Genomic DNA, 25791 nt, shown 5'->3' on the forward strand with positions numbered 1-25791 from the left:
CCTTACAGCCATGGGAAAGCAAGGAAGGAGACTGTTTTCCCTGAACAAAACAAATGCTTTTGCTACCCAAATACCATGTCAGGGATGAAGAAACCAGTACAGCTATTGAGAGGGAAGAACAGGCACTAAAATGAAGCACTGGTGAGGTTTAGCTGTACCAAACCCTCTCTGTGACCTTACAGAAAGCACTTTACCTACAGCTATAACTGAATGCCACAGCCAGCTGTTCCACGGGAGACATTTTGGGGATTCTACCAGACACAGAGCACCCCTGTCCCAAACAGAGCTCCCACACCTGCACACTCAGCACACTGGATGCTTTCAACTTTAGCTTTCCAACAAAATCCAGAGCAGTTGCTTTCCACACACACCTGTCCATCCTGCTCTGAGCCTGAAGAGGGATGACATAGGAGAGCAGGTATGCAATGCAACACAACAAAGTCAAGATAAAACTGCAGCCACTCACCCCAAAACCAGAGCTATTCCTAGGTGAGCTCATCTGCAGATCAAATTTCTCATTTAAGCAGAGGCCAGAAGAATTCTCCCAGAGACTGCTGAGACTGGACTGGGAGGATCTGAGTGCTCCAAATGCTTTCTTATCCATGAGAAAAACTATGTTCCATCTTGTTTCTAATTTTTGCTGCAAGATGCTGGGCCCCACTACTTCTAACAAGTTCCATCCTCCTTCCCTGTGCCTGCCTGACCTTTCTCCTTCAGTGAATCACTTAATTATGTGGAAACAGCAACAAAAAACGGTGATGGTTTAAGAAGACAAATGCTCCAGCTTCATCCGTGAGAGAGCAGCCAAATCCTCCCAGAGTTGTGGGTCTGCTGCTGATTCAGGATGCCAGAAGGTACTAGGGAAGATCCACCCTCTGCCCACACAGTCCTTGGGAACAGCTAGGGACCTTACCCTATTTCTGCACGTATCTCACTGATTACTGGAAAAAGGAGGAAAAAAGCAAGAATGTCAGACAGTCAGTGGTCTTACAACATTTCACTGGTGTTGCAGTTCTTTCCTGGCAGACATTTTTCAGTATCGGTGATAATAACAAGGAAAATTTAAGGAAAACTTGATTTGAGCACGCCAACAGCAACCACATTCTTTTAGCTTGTGATCACTCTAGTTCAAATAGACAAGATTTTTTCCCCCCCTCCCTTCCTGCACTTAATTTCCAGGTAGAGTTTGTTAAAGCCTGAAATCCCACCTGAACTTTGGAAAGTCTTAAAAAAAAAAAAAAAGGAAAAAAAAAGAAGAAAAAAGACCCATACACAAATATTTGGCTAAGTGACCCATAGCAAATTGCGTAATGCCAGTTAAAAGTTGTGTTTTCTAAGTATCAGCCCCAGAGGTTTTATCTGAAATAAAATCCTGATTACTTCAGATTCTGGAGGCAAACTGTGACCTTGCTCCGCATCTCCAAATTTGAAACATTTGTGTTGTGCCCGTCAATAACGATGCCTCTTGCTGGAAAGGAATTAAATCCTTTCAAAAAACTTGCTTATTCTATTTCATAAGGTAAGAAGGCCCCAAATGTGCATATAAAAATTAGCTCAGCCTTGAAGCTTGATCAAAAGAGGTCACCTAAACCTGGAACTGCAATGCTCTACCAAGCAAAAATGACCCATCTCCAGGCATGCAGCTGCATGCCCAGCGATGTTTCTGTCTGTAACCATCCCAGTCCTCAATCCTTGGTCATTAAATGAGAGCCAGTATTAGGTCAGCACACAGAACACAAGGAATTATATCCATTTCTTGCATCCTTCTCTTCGGTTTGCCTGGGAACACACTCTGAGAGCTGGGGGCAAAGGGGAGAACTGCACTGATGAGTTTTACAACACATTGTCAGAGAGATTAAATAGCCCAACTCTCCTCAACCTTCACTTTATCAGCCCTACTTTCAGTAGCCTGGAAAAAAACAAAAAAGAAAAGAAACAAAACAAAACAAAACAAAAAGCAAACAAAAACCCATAAAAGAAAAAGAAAAAGAAGAAATATGATTCAAAATAAATTGAAAAGCCCAACTTGTAATAAACCTGGCACTTGCCCCAGGCTTCAGGGATGTCTGAGACTATACACTCCACAGACACAATCTGTAGCTTTTATAGGGGAGAAAGAGATATATTTGCACTATTTAAAACAGGTTGCAAATATAGTTTATGTTTTGAAAATGTAGGGAGCACGGCTAACAAAATACAGAATGCAGCAACAAAACAAGCAACACTATCCTACAAAACTGTCATTATATAATGTCACTGTTTACACTAAGCCTCCAGAAGATACCTTCTGTTATTTTTTTTTAATTAATGGGGTGCTATGCAGTTAAATAAACTCATGAAGAGCATTCACAACTTCTGCATTTTTACTTCATATCCCAATCTTTATTTACAACATCACTGTTATAAATTACAACAGTACTGTTAACATTCTTCTCACTTGCTGGGATACCCAGTGGAGCTCCCCTGAACATAATGCAGGAAACCATGGCATTTTATTCTGTTCTTATTTAAATGTTTTTTAAGTCAGAAAAAACTCCACTGAAATCAGGGGCTACGCTACTGAAAACAGCTGCAATTCCACTGCTGCTCCTCAGGCACTGCCAAACAATCTCCCTGCATGCAGCGTGTCTCCAAATAAAGTTAAATTAGTTCTAAAATATCAGCAATCCATGCAACTTCTTATTAGTGTGAAATTACTTAAGCCTTAATTCAGCAAGGTACTTAAGCACATTCCTAATTTTACAGGCATGAGACGTACCAGTGACCTTAATCAGACTAGTCATGCACTTACATTTAGGCACATGCTTAAGCATCTTGCAACGTTAAAAGCCACAATGAGGAGCAGTTCCATGTGAATTAAAGGCTGCTTACACCTCCATAGGCACACTACCATTTTAAGTTTGAGATATATATATATTTATATATATTTTTGCTACAAATAAGTGGTTGCACCACTTATAAAACAACGCTTAAAGTATGAAGATCACTGGAGGAGGAACAGTCTTTAATAATCTGAATAACATCAATCAGTTGAAACAGACTTTTAATTCATATCTGATGCTTGCTGGAAGCCTTTTGCAGTGTATACACGTGCTGGCTAACAGCTTTAAAGCATTCCTTTGCAGACTTTCCCTAAACAGCACTCCTGACGGTGGAACTTTACTGCTTATGAGTAAGCATAAGCAAATATAAGGGGAGAGTGCACACCTACGAAAACAGCTGGGAACAAACACACCACTGCTGAATTTTCACAGAGATGCAAGGCTAAAAATCAACCCAGCAAACATATTTCAGAAGCTCCATCCCTTCAAAGAGCCCACAGAAACCTAAACGATTACTGCCTGATCCTAATTTACCAGGCGAAGTAAAAGCAGCTATTGTAAAACAATAAATAAATACAGAAATAGACATGGGCAGCCCACAGAGGACTTCTGGATTTGGATGTGCACGTAACCCAGGTGATTACATGTCTAATGACCCAGCTTCTGCATGTCCATGCTTGTACCTGCACACACAACAGCAGAGCTCTGGGTGCCAATGTCAAGGTGCTCTGAGGACTCAGGTTTATGCAGTTATTTATCAAAGACATCAGAAGCAAAATAAAACAAAACCAGGACAAAGAGAAAACAATAATCTCAGCAATAGCAACTAAGTAGTAGTTTCCCCTTACCCTTCAACAGTTAGAGAAAATTTAGGGCTTGTTGGTGTCAATAAGTAGTTATAACAAAGACATTAGCAATAGTGAGGATAGAGAATGCTGCATGAATGTTCTCAGCATGGTTCATTGACAACTGATCTAAAAATTGAATTATTAAGGAAAAAAATCATTGATTCTAAAACCCAGGCAAGGTAGCCAGCCTATGTTAAAACTTATTTAATTTTTCCAACGCTGCTTCATTCCTAAGCTCTCAGAACCACAGCTTTTCCATTGAAAAGCAAAAGACATTTTACGCACAATTTTCCCTCTACTAGAAAGAGGTATATTGTGCCCTTCAGTGAACATAAAATTGATATTATCGTCTCTTAGTTTATATCTCACTACTTAACCTTCAGATTAAAAGTTATTAGATTTGAATGACTAAAAAGACATCATGTCACCTTCCGTTCAATGCTGGGAGATGGCAGAACTTGGGGGAAAAGTCTGAATGATAAAAACCACAAAGTTACTGGGAACATAAAGTTGTTTTTCACAATCTCTGATGAAACAGCAGAAGCTCTACAAATGCAGTCATCTTTTCACCACGTTGTAATCTTCAATTATGAGGGTACTACAATACAAAATCAGACACAATCCAATAGCCTGCATGGAGCTTAATCTATACTTTCAAATGGCTCCTTCAATAGCAACAGCAGTTTAATAATTAGGCTTTCTGTCTCTTTGGACAAAATGACTCAACACAGACGCTCCCTTCTAAGTCTAACAAACAATTTTGGTCTAACCCAGTTATGTCAATATGAAACAAAGACTTTATCTTGGATCTAATTTAGCAGTTTTGCTCTACAGAGAGAAGTCCACATGATGATCAGTGGGACTGTTAAACTCCTGATGTGGTCTGTAACCTCTCCTCACAGGTTTGCAAAATAACCTGAAACTCACCAATTAAAAAAAAAAAAAAAAAAGCATTTCTTTAATTTACACTGCAAATTCAGATTTCTTTCTAGTCAAATTTTCTTTTTGATCTGCCCAGTTAAAACAGCCTCTCAACAATACACCAAATCCCCCATTTCTTGTACATTTTCCTTGTCTTTGAACATGAACAAAATCTGAAGAACCCACATATTCCCTCTGGAGTTTGATTCCCTCAATCTAACCCTTCACATCCCAACATTTCATGAAACAACCTCTGCCAAAGGGCCCAACTCTGGCATTTTCACACAGACACCACAAACAGCCCAACTGCAGGGCACAGACCAGAATCTAGTCCAAATTTCTTTTGTCTATCAGGCCTTCTTTTACATATGAACAAAACTGTATTTTTCACTTGCAGATATTTACCGGAATAAAAGCACAAAACAGGATATAACAGGAAAACCCCCTTCTTTCCTTACTTGGTGGACACATGGCAAAACTAGTATTTATCTAAATTCTTCAGAAAGCTTGAAGTGACACTTCATAATTACAGTATAGTACAGCTCACAGACAAAGTGAAGAAAAGAAACTTCCCCACAGTTCTTTACATAAACCTCCTCCTTCTTTCTCCACATACCAGTTGCGTTTGTATTTCTATTCCAGTTTGTCATAAACACGGCCACCTTGTAACCCTTTTTATCAAGCAATCTATGCACTACCTAAAAGTACACTACACTCCATCAGACAAGCTATAGGTTTACATTATCCAAACATTCCAATTCTGCCTGCTCAGCGCAGCTTGTCAATAAATGCAAGCAATTGCAAAACAGCAGTGTGTGTTTTTTTCCTTAAGAGAACACTGATAGGAGCCTGCCAGTTCTGCAAAATAAACCCTTTGCAATCTCTGCAGCTAATCTGTCAACAAATTACTATTAAAGTCATACCTCCTCAAAGTTCAAAAGCTTTCTGGATTAGACAAAGATACTGAGTTTTATACTCGTGGGGCAGTACTTGAAGTTACGGTATCAAAGTGGATCCGGCTATTGATGTGGAGAGGTTTGTATTTCTGCCACCATGCAACACAGCACTTGGTGTCTTGCTGCTATGCATCAGGATTCAACTTTGTAATCATTCTCTTTGTTCAATTCACAGTCTTGTTTCACTGCTAATAACGTGAAGAACACTTTAATGAATAGTCCTGAGGATAAAAATAAAATGCAATAAATAATATTTATTTTATAAGCTTTAAAAAAAAAAAAAAAAGAACTGAGGCATCAAACCTTCTATTTGAGGAGATGTCAGAAACCGCTGAAGCAACTACAGCTGTGATCATGAACATTAAAAGGCAGTTTGTCCCTCCTGACCTTCAGCTTGTGGGTCACTCCAACACCCATTCTGCACCTCCCAAATGTTTTTCATGATGCCTTAGAGCCAACAGATGCTGCCAGACTCTGTCTGGTACTCTGTTCCCAGGTTTTCTGTTCTGTCGCTTGGTGCTGCCTCCGTGGGCACTCTGGGACAAAGCTCCTGAGCCCCCCTACCTGACCCCACGCCAAATCCCTGCTTCATCTCTTTAGGAAGTACAATGATCCAGGTAACCTTCATGCCTGCCCCAGACTTGATAAGCAGGTCACCAAACCCCTGCCCATTCCACCACATCCTGACAATTATTGCCACGAGATGCTGACCTCTGGCACCAGTGGAGTCAGCAGCAGAGGGAAGGCCACCTCTGCCACCCCCAGCAGGTGCCAAAATACTGTGAGAAAAAGTTCTCTTTCCCTTATACTTTGGTTCTGAGGGTGACATCTATATGCATTTCCACTTTTACCCAACTCTTCCACATACATACCATCCCTGAAGAGTCACTTGTATTGCTTTGCCTTTCTTACTTCACCAACATAAACATCAGTTGGAATTACTTGGCTTTATTATAAATAGCAGAACTCATCCCCACATTTGCTACTCCCAGCTTAACAGTACGTTTTATGAGATTGCTAATGCTAAAATAATTGAGCATCACATCACTCTCTGTCTCCTTGCATGGCAGAATCACCCTAACATGACATGGGAAGCATAAAACTTGTCCTACAAGTCCTCCCTGTACTCACAGCAAGAGTGATCACACCCTACACTTCTGCTGCAAACATATGAACAGCTGTGGTGCTCCATATTTTTCCATGGTAAAATGTTTACAAGTCTGCAAACCCATTAAAACTTCCTAAAAAAACCCTCAAGTATTTCTGTTTTCCTCTCTCATACTAACAAAGCTATTAGTCCTAATAAATTCATAAATGTCACCAAAAATCTGACCCTAAATTCAGCACAGTTGCTTTCACAAGCCATTGTACATGCAGGTTTCTCTGTTCTGCCACGCTCATCATGGGAACACACAACCAACCACAGCAGCAAAGCTCAAACTACCCACCACTGATTTTTATTTTTTTCAGACAAAACAAGTGCCAGGTGGCAAAATGAAAAGATTTGAATGAAATGCTCTTAAGAAATAGCTGTTTAATTCAGAACTCATTCATTTGTATTGAAGGAGTGTTTTGTAGAATGCATTCTGTTAAGTGACCTGAGAGCATATGTTGTATACGGAGAAACATCTAAACATTATGCTCCATGTTGTATGTGTATCTGTAAATGCTTGCATTAGCTGTCTGAAAACAACGGGGTTTTCTTCTTTTCAGCATTTAAAAATGTTTTCCAAACACCAAGGTTGATATTTTTATGCTAGCTCCGATTAGCCTCTTATTGTTATCAGGACTGGGTTTGTTGGTCGCTTTTTTATTTAATAACTGTTTTAAACTTTGCAATCAACTTGCTTTATAAAAGATAAACTCCATGGAGAAGTTAGTCATCAAAACCAATTAACAGCAGAATTCAAACACAGAACATAAAGGTCTTTGAAGAACTTGGAGAAAAGCAAGATCCCCAACCACATTCTCTGTACTGGCAGAGGATAAATAAACTCCAAGCTAAAATCAGAGCTGTGTGAAAGCAATCCCAAGCCTGGCAATCCCATCCCCAGCCCTGAGCACTCGGGTCTGTGCAGAGCACTGTTTGGGGAGGGCTGGAGGACTGGGAATGAATGGGTGCCACTCCTTAACTGACCAAATGGGCGGCTGAATGACACCAGCCATTACATGTGAGGTGACAACATTATCTGAGACATCCTGAGCTCTTGGGATAGCTACAAGCCTTGGGATGGCTGTGGAGAAGCCCTGGCACAGGGTCAGCTCATGGTGGAGGAGCAGAGGTCTGAGCCATTCTGGTCCACCGTGTGCACGTCTGCATGATCCCCCCTCCCTGTTTCTCTCTGCACAAAGCCTCACTGGAAAATTCCATAGTGCTCCTATGGAAAACACAGTGTAATTAACTCATTTTGATACTAAGCCTTTTTTAAGATGAGACCTTTGTGTGGAACATATTTTACTCCTCTTCTACTGTCCTATATTAATCAAAGCTGTAACCCCTGTTGTCTTTGCACTACGAATCAGAATGTGCCCCTGGCAAAGAATGAGGGAAAAGTCAACAGGAATTAAGTTTCAGTGCAACTGTTTACTCAACTGTGGCCTGCAGTTATTGAAATTTTATCCATGGTTTTGTGTGACTACTGCAGTAATGAATTCAGCATGGCTGTGATTTTCTCACTGATGGTATTCTCACTTCAAGTAAAAACCTGTAGGACGAAATGATTGAAACAACCAAAGTCTGTGCATTTAGTATTATCCATTTTTCTGACTTGTTTAATTATGGCAGCTTTCTGTCTTAGGTTGGCAAATGGGGTGCCCCGCTCCTCCTCAAGCCTTCACTTTGCTTTGTTTTTGAGCACAGGTTTTTTTCTTCTCCACAACAACCTGCTAAAAAGATCACTGTACACTTAGGGGAGTCTTAAACAGATGCCAATCGCTTATTTAAAAGGTTTTAAGAATCCTTATTGCATTAGAGAAAGTGAGGGTTAGGCGTGAGTGCATTCACCATGGCTCTGCTGCAGCCTTTGTTCCCAAACACATTAATGATACATGCCCAGCACTTTGGTGTAAAATTTCCTCAGAGGGCCTCAGAATTTTATCAGGGAAAAGAAAAAGCCAAACCGTATTATACAGATAATTTACACTGGTGAATTTGGTCACTTCCCAGAATATACACTAATTAAAATACCAAGGCAAAACACACAATTTGGTTCTGATTCTTCTGAGTTGAGGAACACGGACATGGATGTATTTATTTATTTATTCTGACATTTTGCACAGCAGATACCTCTTTAGCCTTCCTCACTAATAGAAAACATTCTGTTGATAGAGGTTGCTAGGTTATATTAAAATTTGTTGCAAAAACAAAACTTAACGTTAGCGTATTTTCCACCCAGTGACATATTTTGGAAACCAGTTATTTGTATACAGCAGTTCACCCAATCGCTGCCACCAGACTCAACACAATCCGGCAACGGAAGCAAGCCCTGATCTTTGGGTGTTTCCAGGGAATGATTACAAAAAGGAGCCCCGGAAGAGAAGTCCAAGGTTTCCCTTTACACTAACGACTGACTGCAATCCCCTACGGGCAGAAACGCTCAGAATGTCACAGGCGAGTCCTAAAAGCATCCTCTGCCTGGCAAGTACAAAGGGCTTGGGAGTGGGGGGGGTTAAATGCTTCATGCTTTTCCTGTAGGTAGGAAACTTGTAATGCATCTTACAGTACCTGCTGTTGCTGGAGATGTGCTAAATCTGCAGCCCCAATTTCAACGGAAGGTGTCTCGCCGTTTGATCTCACTTCCCGCAGGCTGCACTCTAGTAAATGGTTGCCACCGCTCGCTCCATTCTGAATGGCTGAACCGTTACTTTTTGTCTCAGTCCCAGATTCTTGCATCATGACTCAAAAACCTGAAATAATTTAGGGGAGGGGAGGGGGGGAAAAAAAAAAAAAAAAGCAGCTGTTAAAACAGTTGCTGTATATAAGGAGACATGCCCTGTTTTAAATCCTGCCAAAACTGTAAACATATGTCATTTTCCTTCATACGATTTATCTTTCATTAATGGTTCATGCTACTAGTTTATGTTTATTTATCCGTTGGTACAGCTATAATTTTAGTAAGTTAGTTCTCTTCTAAATATAGTATTATTTGCTCAACATCTTCTTTCCCTTAGAGAAAAAAAAATATTTTTGAACGAACACACAGAATCCATAATTAAATTTCTCTAGTTACATCTGGATGCTTTACTTTGAAATGGATGAGTCATTCTTGGCAACATACGATGGACAATATCAAAAATGTGATATATGCTGTGTAGGGGCATGGAGGTGAAGCGGAGAATTCACTATTTTGGTTTTCACTCATACCATGATAGTGCCAAATTAGCACCTTTTATTACTCTGAAGCAATTTAGGCTTAATCTGGGATGTGCTGAACCATCATCACTTCTCATTTCAGGAGAACTGCTACAAATGCTCACAGAATTAGTCTTGTTGGCCAAGTTTTTGGCTACAGATTTGGATGCTCTTATGGCATTACAGCGAGGAGTATCCTGTGTTATTTGGCTAATCATCATCTCAGCAGCCACACTCCCTCCAGCCAGCCCTCTCTACTGACTCTTGGTGTCAGCCTGTCCCTGGGTGCTTCACACTCTGAGCTCACCAAGAGCATCAGTGGGTCACAAGCCTTTAATGAGGATGAGGATGAGTACCCACCTCCTCACCCCAGCACCCCTGGGATTTACACACCCTCAGGAGCAAATATCACCATTGGTGCACAAGACTCCCCACACAAAGCAAGTATGCCAGCTTCCAGTTGAGAAGCACTAACTCAGAGATATTATGATGACTTGTTTTAGAAGTATTTCCACCTGCAAAGCCCCAGCTTCCAGGGTTTAAATACCATTAACCTGTCTGGCTTCCACCAGCCCATCCCTCCTCTCCCCCTCACCCAGGGAAGATGGGGTATGGAAAGCCAAGCTGTGTGTCCCAAGCACATTGCCAACTCCACACTAACCACATGCACATGGGAGTCAAATGCCCCTGTGCAGGGTACTTCACCTCAGAAGGAAGATGTTTTATCTTCAAGGAAGAACCCGTTTGAATTCAGTAAACCAAGCACATGGATGGTAGCAGGACAGATTCAAACATTCAGATTACATTTAAATAAATTTCAGCTGGTCTATGGAAACTTCTTTCAATCTTTTTTGTTAAATCTTCAAATTATGCCAGGGGACAAAAGGGCTTGGAGACTCATTATAAAGCTTCTGTCAACTCCTCTGTAAAAGCTCCAGAGATCTAAACAAACCTACAGCTTTCCCAACACCACTAGGAAATGCTCTTGGCTTTTAACATGATCCTGCTCCGATACACACCAAGTATGATGTGTTTTTAATTTTCAGCACTGTAAGAAAAGCCCATAAGCATGATAAGGTCTAAATATGTGTTTACATCTAACAGGCAAGGCTGGATTACACACCAGGCAGTGACTGCATGGCACAGGTTGCTTTGGAAGAAGACACAGGAGTGAGAATCCACACACAGCTCTCAAGTCACCCAAAGATATACCAGGCAATTTTTTATATGCTATACTGCTAAAAAAAGGATTTACCTCTTTTACCCTATGACAAACCAAAAAGAAAGAACTGATGCAATTCTTTTCTGCTTCCACCCAAATTTGGAGTCAGGTCTCAGCTGGAGAAAATGGAGCACTACATTAATTTACCCCAGCAGCAGATGAAGACAACAATCACCACCAGGAAAAATTGGGTTAGAGGGTTAAACTTATGCCAATGACTGTTTTGGAGCATGACAGTAATGGTGGGTGGCGTGTCCCCACCACACAGACTGAAGCTGATGGAGGAAGGACAAACTCAAGATTTAGTGGAAGGTGCCTCCAGCAGCCACTGTGGTGGAAAGAGATGCTAAAACCCATATGCCAGAACAGTAAAGAAATACATCTCATTTTCCAGCACTTCTGATGCAACAAATGGGAAGTGAGAACCTGGATAAATAAGCAGTAGGGTCAGAGGAAGCACCAAGCAAAGCTCTGACAGCAGCAAGAAGAATGTGCACCACTGAGGAGCAGATCCATCACTGCCTGATCACGATTTGTTGGCTTGCCCTTCTGAGCGAAATATCTCCGGGACACAGAAAATAATTCACAACCAAACTGGTCAAGAAGTTATTTATTGTCTCTAGGACTGCAAAATGGTCCTGGAAAGAAAAAACAGTAAAAATTGCAACAATTTTTCTAACCTATAGGACTAAGAAAAAGATGGATTATTTATTGTATTTGGTTAGAAAAAGATCATAGTTCTTGAGAACCTTTTCCATGACAAATTTCATGCTCTGTTTTTCCTTTTGAAGAACCCCAGCCAGTTACCAGCTCAGCTGCACAGGGGCCATGGCCCCTTCACTGGTTGTGACCACCCTACAGATCCCAGCAGAACTGGCAGCAGCTACCAAAGAAACGAAGGTGGAAAGAGAGTTTGCTAAGGGACCATGTTTAAACCTTCAAAAAATTATTTTAAAAGCAGAAGTGAACATCTTTAAGCATTTTTTTAAAAAACCCACCAATTTACAAGCAGTCAACTTCTATATACCTTAAACTAGATGCCTGTACAAAACAAAAGCACTTTGTTAAAATACCTCCAATATAAAACTGGTATTTCAAGGGAAAAAAAGATAAAACTGTTTATTTCATCACTGAAGTCAAATGTGAGTTGACATGAATAATCACAGTTTGGTTTGATCATTAAGTGTCATGTCATGAAAAATCAACCTGTGAGAGCTTTCTGCAAGAATGATTATTATTTGTCTTTTTGAGCACACCTAAATGAACTGAGGTGATCGTACACTGAGGATGGCTGAGATAATTGTCTCTTCCCAGCACAGAGGAGATGAACTTACAGGAGCCTATTACTGAAGTTTGTCATTCAAAATTGTGAAAGAAAAATGCAAAGCAAGGTTGACTTTATGCAACATAATTAGGTTCTGTGGGAACTGAACTGAAACTCCAGGTGAAGCATCACAAACCGTGATTCTGGTCTGAATACAACCAACACAGTGCTGGAGAAGCTGTTATGCATAATGATTTACTATAAGAAATAATAATACTCCACAACTACTTCCATGACAGGCAGGAAACCTGGTTCTGACTTAAGAAATTTAATGGTAGAAGAGTCCATGTCTATCTCATATGTTCTAGAAAGCAGAATGATTCTCTTATCAATTCTGCAAAGAAAAATGCATTTTTAGCACTCAAAATATGTGGGTTATTACCAGTGTAAGTATTTTTATTTTTTTCTATATATAGAAAAATTCTATGGTATTTCATGTTATGAGGGATACAGAATGACTCTGAATTATTAAAGGTGACACAAGATGTTTTTCCCCTATGAAGGGACCAAAGGTAGGCTGCAGTATCAACAACAGCTTGTGAAATTTTATCCTGAAGTCAAGGAGCACATAATAAAAGAATTGCTCTGAGTTAATGTAAGCTTGGTTTAAAAATTTCAGAAGAGTGATCAGTTTCTTCAGCTTCCCATTTTAACCTGCACAGAACTTTTTCTAGCTTTGATGCACAGTCAAACACAAAGTCAAAGCCTTACAGCTGGGCCCATCTCTTTGCTGAACATGTTATGTCCAAGGTAATGGAGCAAAATTTCAGTGAAGCGAAATCTAAAGAAGGCACTCTGTCAACAGGAGGACAACAGCTAATCATCTTCCAGATTACCTGGAGAAAAGCAGGAGACAGCCAATTCCTTAAGGACATGGTCAAATTTGAGAAAACATAGCTCAGATGTGAACTTTGCACGAATTAAAAGAATCTTTCTGATGACTCCAGTGTCGGTGTTTTTGAGGTTAAAAAAAAAAAAAAAAGAACTTAAAGGAATCCTAATTCTGAAAAAGTTCTTGCTAATGCATTAAAAATGCGTCCATAAAGTCCATAACAGCGCCAAGACCAGATGCTGCTGATACACATCTCAGCTCCACTGGCCTATTAAGATGAGCAAGGTTAAGCATGGAGATTAGTAGGCAGGAGGTGGGCGCTGAAGTGTGCCACTGCTGCAATTCTGCTACCAGTATAGTTTCTGAAGACTAAGCAGCATTGTTTAATGTCAGCATGAGGGAGGATTTACTGACTGAAGCACCTGTCAGAATAAGGACCCACTCCAAGTCTGAAAGACTAAGGGACTGATATTCAGATGTCTCTAGATGCTTCACCATACAAGGAGGCATCTGGTGAGGCATTTTTAAGATTCTTCAATAAGTACCAATCTAAGCATATCATCACCTTTAAAAAAACATCCCTGGGGTCTTCTGGCCTTAAAAATCCCTGTTTAAATAATCTTCCAGACTTAACATGGACTGCAGATTCACAGCACAGCCTGTGTGTTTCAAAGTTTCTTCAAGGTCCATGATTATATTTCAGATGTTAGTACTTGGGTGTTTACAAATACATATGCACATAAAGATCATTAGGCATTTCTATCCCCTGGGACCAGTGCTACAGCAAAAATATTGTCATAATACAACCCTCCTTTGCCACATTTGTGAAAGATTTTAGGCTAACAAAAAGTTCAGTCTTTATTTTAGGGCAGTTAATTAAGGTTGACCAAGTCAGGCAGAAGTAAATTAACTTGGCTGATCAATTATTTATATGAAGCAGAATAAATGCCCTTAAAGAACTTGGCCCAGCCATGAAAGGACATGTAAATTAAACACAACACAGATTTATAAAATGTATTTCTACTTTTATAGGCAGAAGAGTCAATGCTAAAATCAGTTTTAAGTGAGTGATCAAATCACACGATCTAGCCCGAAATTCTCCAGCAGGCATTTTATCCATACGTGCATGGTTTATTAATAAAAGTTCTACCTAGCAGTCACAAGCAGCTCCCCAAAACCGGCTCAGGAATAATTTTAGAGCATTTATCCGTGTAATTATTAAAAACAAAACAAAACAAAAAAACCCAAAGACGGTTTGGAAGAATTCCACAACAACACAACGCCGCAAAGACAGGATTTTACCTCTTGAAAACGAAACGTGCTCCGGAGTGCGACCAGCAAGGGAACACAGAGAGCAGGAGCAAAGCTGCTGCCTCCCCACAGCACAGGGACAAACACCCTGCAGCACCAGCCTGGCACTGCCAGGATGCGAAACAAGGACCCAACAGCTTTCCCAGGAGACCCCTGCCCCACTCACAGGTGGTCTCTTTTAGTCCTGGTATCTTTGGAGCAAGTGCCCTGCCAGGGAACGCACCTCAGGCTCCACATCCCACCACCAGTAGTGAATTTTTCCAGGAACATGTTTTGATGTCCCCCAGCTGATGCCAGAACACCAATCTCCTCCAGCTGACGCCCCGTGCCTAGGCTGGCGAGGCAGCCAGAAGCACCATCCCGCCATCCATGAGTCAGTAAAAGAAAAAGGATTTACTAGTGGAATTAAAAGCCTTGTGTAAGGTAAAGCTTGATGTGCCGTGGGGGAAGGCGTACAGATGTTCAGCTGCTCATTTACTAAATTACACCATGTCACAATTAACAGTGAATCAGCCAGCTTCACATGAGCAGCTCAAGGGCTGCCACCATGCGAAGTGCAGAAATAACGCCGGGGAGGGAAGTCCAAACTAGCCAGGTGGACCAGATGACTTCTCTTTGCCTGTGTTTGTGGTTAGCACGACTATTAGAGAGAGCTATCCCAACATATGGCATGATTTAACTAAATCAGATCATGCTGAACTCACCAGCCTTTCTCAACTTACAAACCCCTCCACTCTCGTCATTGCAGATGGGTGAACACCCGTCATGCTTTTAGAGTTTTCAGTAGCCGTCATTTATCCTGCTGACAGGGTGTATTTTAGGTATAATTATGTACTAACTAACTATAGATCAACTGTCAGTACATTAGGGTACTTTTTGGATAAAACTTCATGCTTACCCCTTCGAAGGCCACTCGCCTACACACTACTGGTGGTTGCTGAATTGTGCAGGAGTAGGAGAAAGGAGAAGGGGATTCAAAGTGCAATTAAGGATCATCTTTAGGAATCAACCAAAATAGTAGCAAACAGAGCAAATCAGGCTTCGCTGTCCTAAAAAGTGATGCTGAGTCACGTCTGACAGCGGGGTTTGGAGGAGGAGAGGCAAACCTGGAGCAAGGCAAGGGAAGGAACACGCACGGGATGTGTGGAAAGAGGAAACAAAGAGACAGCGACGAGGTGAAATCCTTTGATATTTCCTCAGCTTAAAGAGGTAATTCAATGCATTAAAATGGATCCTTGAAATTTCAAAGGATGAAACTCGCACAACAAAGATTGTCGAGAGTGCTATTTTCTAGGATTAGAACAAAAACGTATTGGGATTTGCTATATGATCTTACATCGCCGAGCAAGACTGTACACTTGCTGTTATGCAAGCACCATCTTCCAATAGAGAATTTTCATAATTATAACAGAAAGGCGTAAATTTTCTAATGCATGGCAGTTCAAAAAGTAATCAAGAGAATGAGCCTGAGGGCTATTTTAATGTATGCAAAGCTAGTGACCCACAGTAAATGGGAGGTAGGCTTCAATGAATGCAAAGTAATGCACACATACTAAAGACCTGGTCTGATGAGGGACGGCTAAAATTAACACCCAATTAATTTCCGAATTGACAAACAAATGAAAGCCATAAATCTACTTTCTCATTAATTTTCTTGTGGTATAATTTAAAGCAGTAATATGAGGGCAAAAACTGAGCATTATCCATCATAAATATCAAAAAAGATAGCACTGTAACACCATAAATTATGCATATTACCTGTTGTTAAAAATGATTAATGTATTATCAACTTTATCGTGCACTGTATATGTCTAGACATATCTAAAATCTGAAATTTCATTTAGTGCTTAGGAAATAAAGGGTCCAGAAGAAATGGGATTACCCTCAGCACATCCTTGGCTCTGCCTCCTGATGCTCTCACCTCGGCTGGACTCATCCCAAGCCTTGGGCCAGTGGAACTTGAGCACATGGCAGAGGTGATGTGCTGGCCTCCCCAGGAAGGGAAACAACTCACACTGCTCCTGGAGCATCCCTGTGGGCCATGGCCCTGGCACCTGGTTTACACAGGGCTGCTCCCCCCGCCCTGCTGACGCTGGGGTAGAGCTACTTGGTGATGCAGAGCCATAGAAAGGAGATAGAAGTAAAAGCAAGGAGCAGGAAAACATGAAGCTGTATCAAAATTCAGTGAATGAAAAGCCTGTGCTTTCATTAAGTGGTGAAGTATAACACCTTGGCCAACAGGAGAAGAACGCAGGCTGCCCAACCTCCTCCCTGTGGGTCACGATGGTCACCAGCCTGGCTTTTTGCCACCTATTATGTGTTTATGTCCTCTTGCTGCCCTCAAATCTCCTGAATGGCAGCTCCTGTCTAGAAGCAGACTGCCACAATTTTAAACTTATTTAACTATATGCAATGGCACGACCTCATTCACTGTTGGGTGCGTGGCTCACACTGCCTGGGTCCCTTCTTTCCAGCAACAGTGCATTATCATCAGGGCCACAGCAACCTGAAATCATCTGTAGGCACCTCAGTGAAAGGCTGACTGATGCTCTGCAGGAGCTGAAATTTAAGACTGCTGTGGTGAGAAGGGAAGGGGAATCAGGAGCCTAATCCGTCTTGTGCCACACTGACTTTTTGTGAAATCATGGTCAAACAACTTAAGTTGTCAGAGAACCAGTCAGTGCAGTTACCCCTCAGGAAGTCTCTTCTGCCGAGGGTGTTGCTGACCACAGTCAGTAAGAACAGAGATCAAGCAAATCCAAGAAGAATTAATTGCAACAGACGTTAAAAAGTTTGCCATTTGCTCTATTCAAAAGAGCTGGAGCTGGTCCCCATGAAAAACCAGGGCACTAAAACATAGCAAGCTGTGAAGACAACAGGTCTCACTCCCTTCCATGAGGTAACACCCAAAGCATTAAACAGACAATGAACCATCCAACTTCCTCAAATTAGATTTTTGCATTCTCCATTTTACACATGCACACAGAAGTTACTCCCAGTCTCACCTTGGATAAATACACCCCTTTTGCAAAGCCAGCTCTATCTCAATCTATGCCTCTCAGCTTGACAGCTATTAAATCCATATTCAGCATGAAGCTCATGCCATAGATGCATAAAAGCTCTAGAGCTGGGCCACTTCCAAGTGACTGGCAAATATGATGTAATCATTTACATACCATCATCGGCAGAGTGAGGTTCCTTCCTCTCTCTTGGGGAGAGCTGTCTTTCAGCTGTGAGCTTGACAGAAATCATCCTTACCCATCACCGGGATCAGTTTATTTGGAAGAAAAGGAATGGCGAGTGGCCAAAAAAAACCCCAAGGCAAACCAGAAGCCATAGTTCACTGTACCAGGCGAATCCATGACTGCTACCACATGGAGACGAGCACCGTGGCACCAGAGGAGTGACTCCTCCAGAAGGAAGGTCACCAGTGAGGTGCAGGGTGCCCTGGGTGCTGGCCCCGTGGTCGGTGTCCCTGGGGAGGTACCCACCTGCTCATCCCAGCCCAGGCATCACAGCACTGTGGGGCTCCCTGCTGCTCCGTGCACAACAGGAACAGAAACTGCAGAGCTGTTCTCACAGCCAGGACTCATTTGTTTGCATGCACACTGCTCTGAGCTTGCATCACAAACTCTTGCAGTCTGCCTCACAGAAAAACAGGTGACTGTTCAACCAAATAAAAGACCAAAGTTGCATTTAGTAAATACAGTCAGTTTGTGCCAGACAGCAGCAGCACTGCTCCAACAAGATAACATGAAACCTCGTACCAAGTGCTGGCTGTAGATGAATTAGACTCCCACCCTCCATGCACATCTCCATTAAAGCATATCTAAACTCTCTAGCAGCCTCCAGAAGTCAAAAACCACCTCAAAGCCAGGTGCAACTCTAACAATTCTGCACAATGCCGTTTTCACTTCGTTCAAGGTAGCAAAGGTTTGATTCATGGCAGTAACACGAGTCAATTAATGACCAGCTTGTCCACTTACACACTTCAGGTACCTCCAGCTCCCCTCCAGCCCTGACACTGCTCCAGCAGCTCAAACGAGCAGTATTTTGGATCACTGATGCAAACTAGGGAATACAGGGAATATATTTTTATGTATATTTTTTTGCTTTCTTTTCCAAGGCATGAAGAGGACAATTATTTCATTTTATGCTTTCTATGAATATGCATCCAAGATATCATAATAAATGAATTCATATATAAAGAAACAGAAAACCCCTTAACATTTTAACAAATGAATTCAGATATACAGGAACAGGCAAAACGTTCACACAAAAAGAGTTAACATTTCTTTCTCAAGGTCACTCAAAGAGGGTTTACTCCCTTTGTGTGAAAAGCCCTAGCCATTTACTGTTAGTGCTAACAGGTCCTGCCTGGCATTTGAAATCCAAGCCCCACTCAGAAACAATAACAAACAGTAATTTTGAAAAACAAAGATGGTGTGAGCAAGTTTTTCTTGCTCATTTTCAAAACAACCCAAAAGCAACAACTACCAGGATGGCTCTCTCTAATTAGGACTCCCAGAAACCAAAGAACAAACAGGCAGCACAGAGAAATTAGCAGATGTAAACGCAGTTTTCCAGTTATAAAAGGAAGAAAAGCAGCTCCGTCATCTCACTCACAGGAGGAGGAGCAACAAAGCGTGTTTTTAAATTTGGTATTTTCTCTCCATTCAAACGGCTCTGCTTCTAAAACAGATTTTCCTCAGATCTCCTCAGAAGTAAAGCTGAAAGCTTTGCCTTTTCCAACCCCATTGAGCGCACATGCATCAATTAAAATCCGACATGAGAGAAGAGAGAAACTGAAAATGCTGACATAGAACACAAGGCCATAGTTTTGGGGTGATTACCTGGTTCATAGCCCTATACCTTTATCCTAGACCTTCTACCTCCTTGTTTGCTCCATGCAGGATTTTCTAGCCATCAGCCGTCTACCGCTGTGCTAGTCGTCTTGCAGGAGTGCTCTCTCCCTTCTGAAAAAAGCAAACAACTGGATAGATATCATTACACTAAGGAAATCTCTTGGAAAAACCAAACAACTTGCTAATCTTTCTAGCCCCTTCACCCAAGTTAAAGATAAGCAAAGCAAACCAAAGTGAGTTTCAGCCACATTCCAGGGACAAGCTCCCCTTTTTCTCCTTTATCAAAATCCCAGCATTTAAAGGTTTTTTTCCAGACCTTGCAGGATAAACTGCTGCTCACACCCGCAAACAAAGCAATATTTGTTTAATAACTGATTGCTGCCATGGGTACAGTAAACAAGGGGCCCAGCATTTGTGTTTATGAACAAACACATCATCTTGCAAGAGCAATTTAACATTAACCAGGTGGAATAATCAACAGATTTCATAGGTGACACTCGGGGCAGGACTAATGTAAACAGAGTAGGGAGGAGAAAGGGGCCACTCTTAGGGAATCAAGGTTGAGGCAAATGCATTACAGAGTAAACAGCTGGGAAGAACTCAAGACAAACAAATAGTCATTCTTCTGACATTTCGAGAAGCAGAAAGGTTGTACGTTACATGCATCAGCTGCTGACCACCATGAAATCAAACCAGTTGGGGACCGGGCCTTCTTGTTTACACAGTGCCATGTTTGCTTATAAACAACAATTTGCTGTTACCAACCTCGCATTACTCATTGCATAAACGAGCAGATCAAGTGAAATCCTGTTAACTCTTCTGTGGATTGAGGGGTTTTTTTTCCTCCCCTTCAACAACAACAAACAAAAAAGCCTTTGCAGTCTTGCTGTGCAACCTCAAGACAACAGGCAGCAGGGGAAAATACAGAGCTGTGCATCTGTTCTGATAAAGGAGAAAGAAAGGAGTTGAAAACACTTGAAAGTGTTTCACAAAACAAGATTTACCGGCCAAACCACTAATGTGAAAGATCCATTTGCATTAGAAAAAAAAAAAACACAAAAACAATTGAAAACCCAGAAAAACAACTGCAAAAGGTGGAGTACAAAATTTTCATTTCACTCCTAGAACAAACAAGCAAAACAACAGCTTTCAACACAGCCCAACCAGCCCAGCATGACCGTGGACACGAGTCATTCACACACACACACCCATGGCCATGTCAGGGCCCTGCAGCAGCAATGAAGCCATGGTTCAGCCCTCTTCCCCCTCCTTTTCCTTTCCTACCCTCAGCCCTGTTGTCTCTGCCTCCCATCACCATTCTATGATCCTTGTAGATCTCCCCAGCTCCTCTTTTTTAACCCAGAAGCCCCTTGGATGTCTTTCAGCAACCAAAACCTCAACTGCCCCCAACTGCTCCTGACCCAACATCCCTCTCTTGGCCCTGAGGCTTTGTGACTTTAGTCCTCAAGGTGCTCAGGACACCCAAATTCCCTAGGTCTGCCACCTTCCAGAAAGCCTTTTCTTCCCCATCTCTCATCCCTGTAACACTCATGAAATTTCCTATGGCAGCGTTCCTCCAGGGAGGTTTCTCTAAGTTGTCTATCCTGAACACGGATTTCAGGAAAGATCTGAAGTACAGGGAGAGAAGATGGATGGTCCTAATGGTAGAGGTTAATCCAGGGCTCCGGGTTACATTCCTGCCCTGACACAATCCCTGCATGGGACCTCCATGGATCTCTTCATCCCTCTCCTATGTAAAAGAAGCCCCTTAGGATGTTGCACCAGTCAGGTGGGGTTAGTGGATGTAACTGTGGCTATACCACGGGTCCCTTTTCCTCCCAGCTGCACCACTGTCCCTCCCTGGTTCACCCCTACCTTCTGATGAGCACCAGCATCACCGCCAAGCACTGAGGAAAATCATCCCAGTCTCAAATCTATGAAGCATCCAAGGTCACAGCTGGCCCTGGCACTAATCTCCCCTCCCTTGCCATTTCATGTGCAAACAGCATGATGGCCAGAAGCCTCCCCCCTCATCATTTTTTTACAAGTTTTAGAATATTTGTTACTTTTTTTCACAGCACAATCCTGGACATCCACAGCTGGCCAAGAACCTTCGTTTTCTTTCTCAGAAAATGTTTAGCCTTTTGTTGCAGCAAAAAAAAAAAAAAAAAGAAAAAAAAGGTTCAAAACCATGAAATCAGTACAACCTACTAATAAGACAGGTATTTAAATAAAACCCAAATGCAGTATTGTTCAGGCAACTGCCTATTTTTTAATACATCAGGTTGACAGCATAATAGCAGGCAGGATGAAAGGTGCGACTCGAGGACGGGGTTGGCGTCCGCACACCAGGAAAACAGAAGTGCTGCCCCATTTCCTGTGCTGCAGCAGAGTATTTCTGATGTCTGGGGCTGCCGGGGACTTAACTCTGAATTAATGATTACACACAATACCCTCCTTTCTCCCCTCCCTGCAGGACAGCAAGGGCCAGCCTCACCGAATGACTGTGGGCAGGCAGGCACGGGTCACGGGGGATTTAGATATTTCACAGCAGCTTCAAAAATTTAGACACTGCAACCTGAAGGCTTCTGAAAACATCAAGCTTCACATAAAAGTCCTGATATTTCCCTACTTGAGACAACTGCTCTCACCTCAGCCGCGCTGCCTGTTCCACGCTCCTTTTCCAGCACGTAAAATCACAGTTTATTCAGTACAAAGTAACTACACTATGATAAAAACTATAAGCATATCATTCAAATGCTTTATTGGTCAAATAGATGGATGCTTTTATTAGTCCAACCTTTTTTGTAATGGAGTGCCACTGATGACCCAGTGTTAGCCTCATTCCCTGCTATTAATCACACTTCTAAGAGCTCATTTTGCTTTAAAATCTTAAGAAATTGCTATAATTTAAAGACATGGTGTCTACATAATGGGAAATGCTTCACAGATTGTATCATTCCATATAACACAGAATTTTTATGGCAATGCTGACCACGATACCAAGGTATTACAAAACTTGAATACAATATTTTTTATATAGAAAATCTAAATGTAAACTTCCTTTTGCATTTGTGGTTTGCCACATCCATAATGTTTTAATCACAGCCTTTTGGGAGTTGCAGTTTTCAACTGCATGTGGCTTACATAGATTAACACTACAAAAACACTCCCTGAACAAATATAAACAGAACAAAACAAAATTAAATGAAAATTAAATAAAATACAAGGATGGACCATGAGAGAAAGACTGTTCAAGCTGAACTTTTACAATTTTCACACAAGGCATTTTATTCTTTTGTCAACTATATTATCTCCTTCCTTTTTTGCACAGGGAAAACATACGATGTTTACTGTGAAGAACTTTTACGACAAAGTGGAAGCATCTTACGAATTTACCTACACAGAGAATTAAATTAATATAATCATGGTCCTAACCCATATTATTAAAATGTACTTTGCAAAATGTTTTGACAATGTTGACTGCTGCAGGAGGGAAAACACATTTAAGACAATTTCAGCCAAATGCAGAAGCAGAAGCCTTCATTTTTCAAGTGCAAAGTAAAAAGCATCTTTAAACATCCTTAAACACATGAAAGAAAATGCATTGCAATTATGTTATATGGCACACACAAAAGCATGTTCTTTTCTTCAGTTCTCTAACAAGATATTAGTACCTCCTGGCCTTAGGAATAGTATGTGTAAATCACATCATATTCATAGTGTCTGAATTAATTATAATAGGAGCTGGAGAGAAATGTTAACTTTCCAGGTTGTTGCTAAGGATTAGCCCTTGTTTACAATTCTGTATTTATAGAACAAGAAAAATTTGTCAAATGAAGGGCAAAGAGGAAAGCAAGAACACAAATTTAGCTTTGATTTCAAAACAAATCAGATCTTGCAACCATTCCCTGAGAAGAAAACCACAGTTTTTAATGTGAAGATGCAAATGAGTCTCAGAATATAAAAATGTTTTATAATTCTGTGCATTCAACACTACTAGATGTTATTTAAAGAATTTATGTTCGCATTTCTCATCCTCGCACAGCAAGTCCAAGATGCTGCAAACAGCATCTTTTTAAAATGGATCGTGTTGCTGTGGGGCACGGGGTAGCTCAGGAGGCTGATGCTCAGGAGGGGAGCAGGACATTTGGCCCCCTGGCACCAGACTGGGATTCATGGACCACTCCAAAGGGGTTAACAGGGCAGTGGGCAGGAGGAACAAGCCCCTTGCCTTGAACAAGCAGAACACTGGCTACATGGAGATGCGCAGATCCATCCCGAGGGAAAGTCGCGACTCTCAAAACCACTGCAAAGGACACAATGGTCTTCTCAAATGCAGAGAATCTGTGAGGTGGACGAACACCTCAAGAGGAAAGGCACTCAGGAACCCAAGAAAGGTCCTTCTCATGCTAAACATGGTATTTCTGGGGAGCCCTGTGAGGCTGGATGGCTGAAGGCTCAAAGTCTCTGGGATGGGGTCCCAGTGAGCAGAGAGCCAAAGCTCTGCAGGGACTTGCAGGTCTCAGGCACCTTGGCAGAACTGGCCAGGGAGGTTTGTACTGCTCCCTATTCTGAGGATAAAGAAAGCACTTCGGCCTCCAGCACTTTCATTTCTTTGCACAAACAAAGGCACACCCACTACAATTAAATTGCAAAACCCTTTTCATTAGGACTCCTTGTTTTCACACACTTCAAGCCTTCCAAGACCTGCAGTCCCTCTCGTGCTCCCATCAGTGTGTGCCTTATGTGTGGAAAACTAAGCAAGGGCTCTTTAGCAGTTTCAGTCTATGGAGAAACAAATGGAAAAATGCTTTTTCCCCTTACAAAAAGCCCTGTAACCACCAACTTCTGAGCAGGGTGACTTGCAAAAACACTGGGCATCCACAACAGAGAGCATCTAACCCCCCACAAGAATCAGGCCCATAACACAATATAAAAAAATGCACTTAGCTAAGCTTTTGTGGAAACACAGATGGACTCTCTGCCTTGCCCTGTCCAAGGGCTGTGGGTCTCAGATTACAGCAAGGACAGCACAATGCATCAGAGAAACCAAATGTATCTGTGCACACTGGTGTGTAAGCTAACACACAAACACACACACATTATCCAAGCACCCAGCATGCCAGTTCACATCAGCAAGAACAGAGTAAGCAGGACAGAAGAGGTGCCTTCATCCCCAGTTTTTCCTTGATGTTTTCTTTCCCGGGAATAGCTCCAGTCTCAGTCCAGAGCAAGGATTCCACCCATCACATTTCTGTGCAGGAGATGTGTACATGCAGCACATATTCCTCAACAGCCACACACATGGATCCCAAGCACCCAAAAATACAGCTGGTCCTTCTCCACACTGGCCCAATAGAGAAGCGGGAAAAGAAGCATGATTTTTTTTCACCTCAAAATTTCATCCTGTGCCTGAGAAAACTCCCTAAAAAAGCTCTGTCGAAACCAATTTGTTTCTAACTCCCCCAAAAAAGCACATGTGCCTACTTTTGAGTCAGGATGCAGGAAACCAAGTTCTTAATCCCCCTTCTGCATTCACCCGTGGCTAAGGAGCAATGCCCACCTCCAATCCACCATCAGTCATGGCTGGGAGAAGGAGAGGCAACAGCAGAGAGGATTTGCAGGACACCACATGAGCCTCTCCAGCTTGCCCTGGCCAGTAACAGTGAACAATCCTGAGCACTCCTGTGCCTGCCCATACCTTTTCCATGCACGATGCCAATGCAACAGAAATCCTCCCAACAGACAGCACTGTGGCCCCATGACCTGTCCAGAACCAGCTGTTCAGCCCTGGGCTGGGAGGGTACTTCACAAGCTCTGCCAAGCTCAGCAGAGTTTGCTCCATGCTCCAGGAAATGGCCTTTCTGGTGCTGAACCCCTGGGCAGCATGTGAGGCTGTCTGCAACCAGAAATGAGTGTTTAATGTTCAAATTCTGCGCTGAAGACACTGTCTGAACATCTCCAGCCGCACGCAGGTGCATGGTCCCACAGATGTGCTGGCTCCTGAACACTGTAGAGCTAAGGCATGTGGCTTCCTGCTCCAAGGGCTTGTGAAAGAGAAGGATACACTCTATTTACAGCTTATTCCAGACAAAACTATTCAATGTCAGGATGTACCATAAGAGGGTAATTTGCACCCTAAACTGGATTGTACGATACCGCAGTCACAGACCGTATGATCTCTTCCTTTGGATTAAAACTGTTTGCACAAGTCAAAGCAGAACAAGGAGAGTAACAAAACATACAGTGTATTTTGTTCCCCTCTGCAGCCACATATTTCAACTGCCTCAGCCGAATTCTTAGAGTAAACACAGCTTTAAAAGAAAATAACTTGAA

The 25791-nt window shown here is 42.0% G+C and overlaps 1 protein-coding gene across 6 annotated transcripts in view; it reads right to left on the reverse strand.

Moving 5' to 3' along the window:
• Positions 1-25791, reverse strand: part of FOXP1 (forkhead box P1) — a 375365-nt gene that overhangs the window by 153767 nt on the left and 195807 nt on the right. For all 6 annotated transcript variants that reach the window (XM_036390836.2, XM_036390831.2, XM_036390832.2 and 3 more), the window contains one exon: positions 9272-9453. In XM_036390836.2, the coding sequence (XP_036246729.1) occupies positions 9272-9442 (171 nt within the window). In that variant the 5' untranslated portion in view covers positions 9443-9453. The remainder of the gene's footprint in view (positions 1-9271; positions 9454-25791) is intronic.

This window comes from Molothrus ater, chromosome 11 (assembly GCF_012460135.2).
Source record: "Molothrus ater isolate BHLD 08-10-18 breed brown headed cowbird chromosome 11, BPBGC_Mater_1.1, whole genome shotgun sequence".
Taxonomy (NCBI): domain Eukaryota; kingdom Metazoa; phylum Chordata; class Aves; order Passeriformes; family Icteridae; genus Molothrus; species Molothrus ater.